Genomic DNA, 9,640 nt, shown 5'->3' with positions numbered 1-9,640 from the left:
AGCACCGCCTCGGGCGGGGGCTGGGGGGCGGCAGCCCCAGGGCGCCTGGCTCCCACTTCCCGCCCGCACACGCCCTCGGTGGCCCCTTTACCTTGATGCAGTACGGGGGTTCGTCGTAGGTGACCAGCATGTACCTGTCTCCGCGGCTGGCCGGGTCCCGGGCGCGCAGCTGCGGGACGAGGGATGACGGAGGGGGCCGCGAAGGGAAGGAGGGAGGAGGGGGCGATACAGACGTTACAGAAGCACCTAGATCCACCGCCACCCCCATCCCTCGGAAGCTCTCCCCAGCTCTCCCCTCCCCTCCCTTTACCTTCAAGAATAACTCCACAGCGCCTTTGGCAATGTCCAAATAGGAAGTGCCCAGGTCAGTGCGCTGGTTCATAGAGGCGGACGTGTCTATGAGGAACAGCAGGATGGGCATCTTCCCCCGCACCCCTGGCTCCGCTGCCCACTCTCCTGGCCCTCTTGCCCTCACTGCCGCGGACTGCCACCCGAACCCTCAACTCTTGCAGAGGCAGGGTGCAGGGAGCAAGAGGAAAAGGGGGAGACGGGACGGGACGGATGCAACTGCCCCTGGCCTCCTCCTTCTGCAGCCCCACCTCCTCTCCCTCCAGGGGAACTTGAAAGTGTGAGCGTGTGTAGCCCTCGGGGCCCTCCCCCTTGCCCCTCCCCGGCCACTACTACTGCCGCCGCCGCTGCAGGCACTACTGTCCAAGCATCCGTCCACGCTCACTCAAGCGCTCGCCCCAGACTGAGAGCTGCCTCTGTTCACCGACACACAACTTCTGTCCGCTCACCTACCATGGGCACCATGTGACCAGGAACCACGCCATTGGCTGCCAATTATGTGGTATTTGCATATTCATTAGATGACAGGACAAGAGGAGGGACTTGGGCGAACCCTGGGAGTTGAAGTTTGAACCCGAGCAGTGGGTAAAGTGGGGGGAGATGTTAAGGACCCTCCTTTGGAGGACTCGGAAGCCATTAGGTTACTTAGGGTGGTTTGGATGGATATTCTCTTGCTCTTCGAACACGATGGTTCGAAACAGTGAATTTGAGCAACAGTTGCGCAGCACTCCAGAAGCAGATGCTTGGACAGGCTGCACAGAAAACGCTCTGCTAACTGCAATCGATCAATCCTGCCAGTGGCTAAGACCAAAACATTTCAGAAGCAGCAAACTTCTTTTCCTGGCAAGTCCTACTCACATTCCTTTCGATGCCTCCCCACTCTTGATCAGTATTTGTAAGGCGGTTGCTGGCCTTGCATTCCACGTATATCTACTGAGAAAGAAAACTAAAGCTTGGAACACAGTTACCTAAACTGGCCTTTTGGATCTACAAGCTTCTTCAGTTTCATTGAGCTTTTCAAGTATTGGCCTGCCTGTGATAATTCCACCCGTGGTTGTGCCTGCACCGTCTTTATTATACACGAGAGGTTTCCCAACCTAGGTTCGGATTCAACTCTTGTTTATTGAGCACCTATGAAGTGCCAGGCACCCGCGTTAGCTTTATTTAATCTTTGAAATAGTTATGCTAGAAGGCATTATATTCAGTTTTCAGTAAATGAAAGTGCAACTTGCTGAAATTAGGGCAGCGCTGAGGGACAGTCTCCAGTCCGGCTCTATGGAGAGGCTCGGTAAAGGGCCAACCACGCTTGGCTGACTATTTGGTGTAACACAGCTTTTAAATATTGAGGTGTGATCCCAGCAGTATGCTCTGCAGGACGTGGAATCTCAAGCGTACAATTCATATGTTCTTTGTAGTATAATATATATACACATGTGTATATATACATATATAGAACATACATACACATTCAATAACATTTTCAGAATAAAATAAGATTTCAGAAGAGGCCACATGGCAGTATTTGAACCAGGGACAAACAAACAATGCGAATAAAAAGTGCAATGAAAGCAATGGGCTAGTGGTCCAGAAGTTCAGAAGGTCTCATGGACTGGGCACAGAGGAAGAAGGGAGGGATTCTGGGTTGGAAGGAATAGTGTGAACAAAAACTCAAGCCAGTGACAGTAATATGCATGGGATGTTTCAGGCCAGTTTGGTGGGGCACACCTGGTGTGAATTAATGAGGAAATCTGGATGAAAAAGGCACTAGAAGCTTCCATTTTCATTCTGATGCAAATACGGTTGGAGAAGGGCAAGGTCCACGTGGGCCGATGAGCTGAAACTGCAGGACTCGTTGGGGCACTGGTGTGTTAGTGTCCTCTTGCTATGTAACAAATCACCACAGAGTCAGCAGCTCAAAACGACATGCATATTTACTACCTCGCAATTGCCATGAGTCAGGGATCTGGGCATGGAGCAGCTAGACTCTCTGCTCAGTCTCAGAGGCTGCAATCAAGATGTCGGCTAGGCTGTGTTTTCATCTGGAGACTCGACTGGGAAGGGATCCGCTTCCAAGCTCAGTCAGCATGTTGGCAGAATTCATTTCCTGTGGCTGTGTTTTTGCTGAAGGCCACCTTCAGGTCGACCTGCCATTTGCAGTTCCCCACCATGTGACCCTCTCCATAGGCCACCCACAGCGTGGCTACCTGCTTGCTCAGGGCCATCAGGGAAACTGCTTGCCCCCATCTAAGGCTTATATATATGCCCCTACATAAGGCTAAGATGGGGCCTTATATAACATAACTTAATCATGAGTGACAGCCATCACCTTTGCTGCATTCGACTAACTAGAAGCAAGTCACAGGCCTCATCCACACTTAAGGAGAGAAGATTATACAGGAAGTAACATCAGGGGTTGGAAATCATGGGAGTCATCTAAGAATTCTGCCTCACGTTAGGTGGGGGTGGGATTATCACCTAGAAACAAACTTTCCCTAGCTCACAGGGAAAGTCCTCTCCAAGTAATAATATGCCACTCTCATCCCATGAGACCAATACCTGGGGTTGATTGGTTGATTTGGCTGAAGATATATAAGATTTCCTATTGGGAGCTTATATCATATACATATATATAATTTAATAATACATTACTGTTTCTATGATATATACCATATACATAAAAAAGCCATTAGTGAATGGAGATATATTGTACTCCTTATTTATACATTTATATCTATATTAAATACTTATTTATAGTAATAAATTAAATAAATATTTAAGCATCAACATTTATATTATTGTATTGTATTTGATAGGTAGGTAGAAAGATAGAGATATGCCCCAGTTCACAAATGGCATTTTGAGATGACATAAAAAAAAAATCTTTATACTTTCCTCCCAACTTTTCCACAATAGGTGTGCCCTACTTTTATAATCAGAAAAGAGAGTATGTTACAAAATTGCATACAAAGTATTTAAACAGTCCCTCCAAGATGAATACTATTGAAACAGTTTTCAAACATGCTTTAACAGTATTCCAGATACACAGATGGTCTCAGTCAGGCAGTGCTCCCCAGGATGAGGGCAGGCAGGCCCCACAGGACCATCCTTAGAATGTGCTCCCCGTGCAGGTAAATGCCTTTTCATGTTTTGTTCCCCCCTAACAGGCATGTTATTGATCTTTCTTGGCATAAGGACAAATGCAATTGAAATGATATAAACAAGAGAATCTGAAAATATCTGTGTCTCATTATAAAACTATAAAAGTGATGATATACAAAAAATAACCACCTAGTGGACTCACTGGCTTCTTCAGATCAAAGCAAGCCCCAAGCCCTCAGCATGAAACCCCTCTTCTTCACCTCCTAGAGGAAAGGAAGCCTTATATTTTGCTAGAGTGTGCATATACCTCTTTGTTGTGTTTCTCTGGCATGCATTAACATGAAACCCCTCAGAGTACTTCCTTTCTACATCTTTTCCAACTCTGGACCATCAGTCTCCTCGTGGGGTAAGTTAAGTTGTGCTTTGGCTTTGCCTCCTGCTAGAATGTAAACTCCTGGAGAGCAGGCAGAGCTGATAAAGAGGGCCTGGTGCAAAGAGCGTGCTCATTAAATGGCTGTTGAAAGAAATTGTTCACCGCGCTGTCACAGTCTTTCATTGTCTCCCTGGGTGCAGCTTTCCTTGGGTTCCCAGCCTGCCTTGTAGGCCCCTGCTTGCCACTGCCCCTCCTCCCGCTTAAGCAGGAAGGTTCCCTGTCACTTTGGGGTTTGGGCGCCAGTGGGTGTCTTCAGGCTGAGACCTTGAGCTGGTGATCCCCACTACGCCCTGCAAAAACAAAACAAAACAAAACAAAAACCAAACCTTGCTGCGTCTCTGTGATTCTACTCATGCTTCCTTCTGAAATGACCCTTCGTTGGGCCACTGCTCACTGTTTGCCTCCCTCAGCCAATCCCTGTGCCCAACTGCTTTCCCATTTCAGGCTCATTTTCACTGCCAGGCCTCTGGCCAGGTAACAGGATTCTTTGTTCTTTGCAGCTCTTATGACCTGTACTGACCGTCCTGTCTTCCTTCTGGTTTTCTCGTGCTTTTTGAACTCGAGAGCTCTTGAAAATAGTTTCCTCTGCCCTTCGTCTGCTTTTCTTCCACTGGTAGCCTCTAAATCAGTTTGCTTTAATACCTCACTATACTCCCTCATTCCAGATCTTTCTACCTCATGTCTGGGGCTACCGGACATCTCTCAGAAAAAAGTTCCTTCCAAGCACTGCCCTCCTGGCCTTCATTCCTTTCACCACAAATGTTAGCACACTTTGTCCCACTTTAACCTTCCTGGCATTGGCCGTTGTGGGTATTTTGATGAGGGCTGGTTTGACTTCTCGCTCTCCAAAAATGTGTGACCTCCTGCCTTCAAGCGGGCCCCAATCACTGCATCTTAAAAAGACCTTCCTTAACCTGATTGCTCCCCCTTCGGGAGCCACCTGCCGTGGAGCAGGGGGGAGTAAAATCTGTCTGGTTTCTGCAGCAGCTACTCCCTCCTCAGCATGCAGCCTGGCTTCTCTCTCCAGTGCTCTTTGGAAACTGCTCTGAGGTCCCCCGGGGCCAGCTCCTGGCCAAATCCCATGGTCTGGTCTAGATTTTCTTTTGTTGATGGCAGAGCTATCTGTCACTTGCCTTTCTGTGCTCTCCCTCCCCGGCCACCTTTTCTTTCATCACCTGCCACTTCTCCGGGCATCTTCCTTACCCTTTGGACTATTTGCTTTCAACTCCTCTGACTCCTAAACTCACTCTGTCTCAGTGTGTGGCTACCTCTTTTGCCTCTCTTACTGTTCCACAGAAGACTTGGCTATTCCCATGGTCAGTATCCATTTAGTCATCCTTTCTTTTTTGTTCCCAAATATTTCTTGGCTGCACCTGCTATGTGACAAGCAATGAGAATATCTTGGTGAGGGGCGCCTGGGTGGCTCAGTCTGTTAAGAATCTGACTCTTGATTTCGGCTCAGGTTGTGATCTCACAGTTCGTGAGTTTGAGCCCTGCAATGGGCTCTGCACTGTCGGTGAGAAGCTTAGTTTGGATTCTCTGTTTCTCTGTCTGTCTGTCTGTCTCTCTCTCTCTCTGCCCCTCCCCAGCTCACAAAAGCATGTACTGTCTCTCAAAATAAATAAATAAACTTAAAAGAGAGAGAGAGAGAGAGAGAGAGAGAGAGAGAGAGAGAGAATACCTTAGTGAACAAGGGAACTGGTGTATTGCAATGGCAAAGAGCTCGGATTTGGGGGTTCAAATCCCAGCTCTGCTGATTACTAGCTCTGTGACCTTGGGCAAGTTACTTGCCCTCTCTCTGCCTCAGCATAATTGTCTGCATAATGGTAATAACAGTATCGCCTCACAGGGCTGTCATGAGGATCAAAGGAATTAATATTTGTCAAGAGGTTCTAGAAGTGTTTAGCACAGAATAAGCTCTCTGTAAGTGTTAAACCAAGACAAGAACATAGTCCATGCCCATGTAGATTATATTCTATTGGAGAAAATAATCGAAAGCGCAGATGCAGTGTATATGCAGTGCTGTGAGAGAGACAAAGTATGGTGTTCAGGGAACACTGAGAAGGAGCATATGCTCTGCAGGGTACGGAGGGGTCAGGGGGACACACAGAGGAGGTTTCCTGAGGAGACGACTTTGAAGCTGTCACTCACAAGAAATGAACGGAGTAGCCTGATGGAAGGCTGGTGGAGGTGAGGCATGGCTCAAGAGGACGAGGGAGAGTGTTCTAGACAGGGAACGCTGAGGTGGGTTAAGATGCTGAGAGACATTAAAAAAGACCTAGTAGAGGGGCGCCGGGGTGGCTCAGTCAGTTAAGTGTCTGACTCTTGACTTCAGCTCAGGGCATGGTTTCATGGTTCGTGGGTTCGAGCCCCACATCAGGTTCTCTGCTGACAGTGCGGAGCCTGCTTGGGATTCTCTACTCCCTCTCTCTCTGGCCCTCCTTTACCAGATAAATAAATAAGTAAATGTAAAAGAAAGAGACCCGGTAGCAAAAAGGAAAGTTCTGTATTAAAGCGGAGGGAGGGTGAAGGAGCAGGATGGGTACAGAGGTGAGCAGGAGCCACACCGTGAGTGCCTAGTAGGCCCTGCTAGGGAGTTGAACTTCACTTCTGGGGGGCACTGAAGACCCAAGGAAGAATTATTTGGGTAATATCATTCCATCTTTAGCATAGAGAGTGGGTTAAGTGTGGGCACACATGGAATCCAGAAGACACATTGGGGGTCTTTGTTTATTCTAATTGGGCCAGGTTTTCACATTAACAAAGAGATGAGGGGATGCACATGGGTGCCAGGGACCCTTAGGTGGTAGGATAGTCAGGTGTGAACTACTGATTAAAGGCGGGTGTGAGGAGAAGGGAGGAGCCAAGGAGGACCAGTAGCCTGGGTTGGGCGACAGGGCACCTATGGGGCCACACGCATATTTGGGAGTGGCTCATTCAACAGATATTTACTAACCATCTACTATGCACTGGACGTTGTTCCAGGAGCTAGATATACACCTGTGAGCAAGACAGGCCCAAATCCCTGCTCTCGACAATGGAGAATAAATAAACAAGGAACTATCTAGCGTGCGAGACAGTGACAAGTGGTATGGAGAAAACAGAGGAGGGACACCCAGGTAAAATAAGTAGGAAGGCAAGCTGGCCCAGCGAAGTATAAAAATAAGCCTCCAAGGGATGAGAAGCCACCCAGCTCTGGCAGATTTGGGGGGGAATACATCAGAGTTGTGGGTGCTTCGTTTCTTAAGTGCAAACTATGTGCAAAGCAAGGTGCTTGGTGCTTTGCCCACTGCAACTCAGGGCAATAGTCCGGTGAGGTAAGGCCTATCCATCACTCAGTGCCAGGACAGGAAACCGCAGGCCCTCAGCCACTCAGCTGCCTGAGCCCAGAACCCGCCTCCCCTTCCCCACCCCGCAGGAACAAGAGCCGAATGAGAGGGTGCTAGCAGGGTGCCTGAGAGCCCACACGTGGGTTAGAGCCCCCCACCGCCCAGGAATCAGCTCACCAGCGGGACCCAGAGGGACTGAGATAGGAGGGCATAAGGACCGCCAGCCCCAGGTGGCACCACAGGCCTGGAGACTGCCATTTCATCCCCCAGAGATAGGCCTTGGATAACCCATCCTCCAGTGAGGTTGTGTGGTGATCTGCCTGCTGACAGCGGTTGACTTACCTGTGCCCAGGGAACCTTCTTTGTGAAACCTGATAGGAGAAGGGCTGGTGAGGTAACCCGAGGGGTGTGACATCCAGGCCTCTGCCAACTGAGGGCAGCGAACTGCCCAGCAGAGGGGCCTAGCACCATCCTTTTTAGCTGCTCCTTTCTGCTCTGGGCTCGGACACAGCGAGTCGTGTGGACATGTATAGACCTGGTTACTCTGAGAGGTGGTGGAGGCTAAACATAAAAATAGCTGATGATGAAATTTGGCCCAGGGCAGCCCCCAGACGAGGTCCCCAGAGGGCTTTGCCACTTGGGAAACTTCCTGTCACCAGTCAGGGTATAGGAGCCTCTGGGCCGAGGTCCCGGGATCCCAGTGTTTCCCCTTCATATCTTCTGTGGGGCTCCCTCCTTCTCCACCTCACCGCCCTGAGGCCACTGCTGCACGCCCATCGTGTGGAGCCTCAGTGAGACACTCAAAGGCAAGCGCACCGTCACTCTGGAGCTCCAGGGGTGCACAGCAAACGCAGAGTGGTTCCAAGCACAGCAGCAGGGAAACCGGCCTTGGCCTTGGACTTGGCCTTGGCTTCTCCTTCCTCCAGCAACCTGGAGCCCTCTTCCTCTGCCTTCCTCCACACCCACCAGGCCATGGAGTACCCTGGAGCCTTTATCTTGCAGATATTACTCAAATTCATCTCCCTCCTTATCCGTGGATTCAGGCCCTTTGCATCTGAGCAAGCCAATACTATGGACATAACTTTAGTTTCTCTTTGTACGTCTGAGCAGGATTAGGGCTGTGACGACACTGAGCCACAGGGCTAAAGAAACCTCACTTTTCTTCCTGGGGAAACATAGATTTCATAATCTTTCCCTCTTCACCTTAACACTGTTGTCTTTAAAATTTTTCTTAATGTTTACTTTTGAGAGAGAGAGAGAGACAGAGTGAGAGTGGGAGAGGGACAGAGAGCAAGGGAGACATAGAATCTGAAGCAGGCTCCAGGCTCTGAGCTGTCAGCACAGAGCCCGATGCGGGCCTTGAACTCATAAACGGTGAAATCATGACCTGAGCTGAAGTCAGAGGCTTAACCGCCTGAGCCACCCAGACGCCCCTTCAACTGAATATTTAAAGCCAAACATTTTTAGAGAGAATCCCCATGAGGCCACCTAGGCGCCTCAACACTGTTGTTTTTTAAATTGACAACATTTAAACCATGTTATTTCTTTTCTGCCTGTGGACGCCACTGAGTAAGCATCGTTGAAGTCTCCCCTCCCACCGCCGTCATGTCTAAGTCAGAGTCTCCCAAAGAGCTTGAACAGCTGTGGAAGCTTCTCATCAGAGGTTTGAGCTTTGAAACAACCGATGAGAGTCTGAGGAGCCATTTTGAGCAATGGGGAACGCTTACGGACTGTGTGGGAATGAGAGATCCGAACACCAAGCGCTCCAGAGGCTTTGGCTTTGTCACCTATGCCACTGTGGAGGAGGTGGATGCAGCCATGAATGCGAGGCCACACAAGGTGGATGGAAGAGTTGTAGAACCAAAGAGGGCTGTCTCTAGAGAAGATTCTCAAAGACCTGGTGCCCACTTAACTGTGAAAAAGATTTTTGTCGGTGGCATTAAAGAAGACACTGAAGAACATCATCTAAGAGATGATTTTGAACAGCATGGGAAAATTGAAGTGATTGAAATCATGACTGACTGAGGCAGTGGCAAAAAGAGAGGCTTTGCTTTTGTAACATTTGACGACCATGACTCTGTAGACAAGATTGTCATTCAAAAATACCATACTGTGAACGGCCACAACTGTGACGTAAGGAAGGCTCTATCTAAACAAGAGATGGCCAGTGCTTCTTCCAGCCAAAGAAGTCGAAGTGGTTCTGGAAACTTTGGTGGTGGTCGTGGAGGTGGTTTTGGTGGGAATGACAACTTTGGTCGTGGAGGAAACTTCAGTGGGCATGGTGGCTTTGGTGGCAGTCGAGGTGGTGGTGGATATGGTGGCAGTGGGGATGGCTATAACGGATTTGGTAATGATGGAAGCAACTTTGGAGGTGGTGGAAGCTATAATGATTTTGGCAACTACAACAATCAATCTTCAAATTTTGGACCCA

General features: G+C 49.1%; 1 protein-coding gene and 1 pseudogene across 9 annotated transcripts in view; one reads left to right on the top strand and one right to left on the bottom strand.

Moving 5' to 3' along the window:
* Window positions 1-763, bottom strand: part of LOC115283931 (integrator complex subunit 6-like) — a 52,596-nt gene extending 51,833 nt beyond the window's left edge. For all 9 annotated transcript variants that reach the window (XM_029930423.1, XM_029930426.1, XM_029930424.1 and 6 more), the window contains exons 1-2: window positions 311-763; window positions 92-169 (exon numbers count right to left, since the gene is read on the bottom strand). In XM_029930423.1, the coding sequence (XP_029786283.1) occupies window positions 92-169; window positions 311-421 (189 nt within the window). In that variant the 5' untranslated portion in view covers window positions 422-763. The remainder of the gene's footprint in view (window positions 1-91; window positions 170-310) is intronic.
* An 8,051-nt stretch (window positions 764-8,814) lies between these two features.
* The window catches only part of LOC115283898, a 1,082-nt pseudogene continuing 256 nt past the window's right edge, over window positions 8,815-9,640 (top strand).

The sequence above is a fragment of the Suricata suricatta genome, chromosome X (assembly GCF_006229205.1).
Source record: "Suricata suricatta isolate VVHF042 chromosome X, meerkat_22Aug2017_6uvM2_HiC, whole genome shotgun sequence".
Taxonomy (NCBI): Eukaryota; Metazoa; Chordata; class Mammalia; order Carnivora; family Herpestidae; genus Suricata; species Suricata suricatta.
This window is presented reverse-complemented; position numbering and strand designations above follow the sequence as displayed.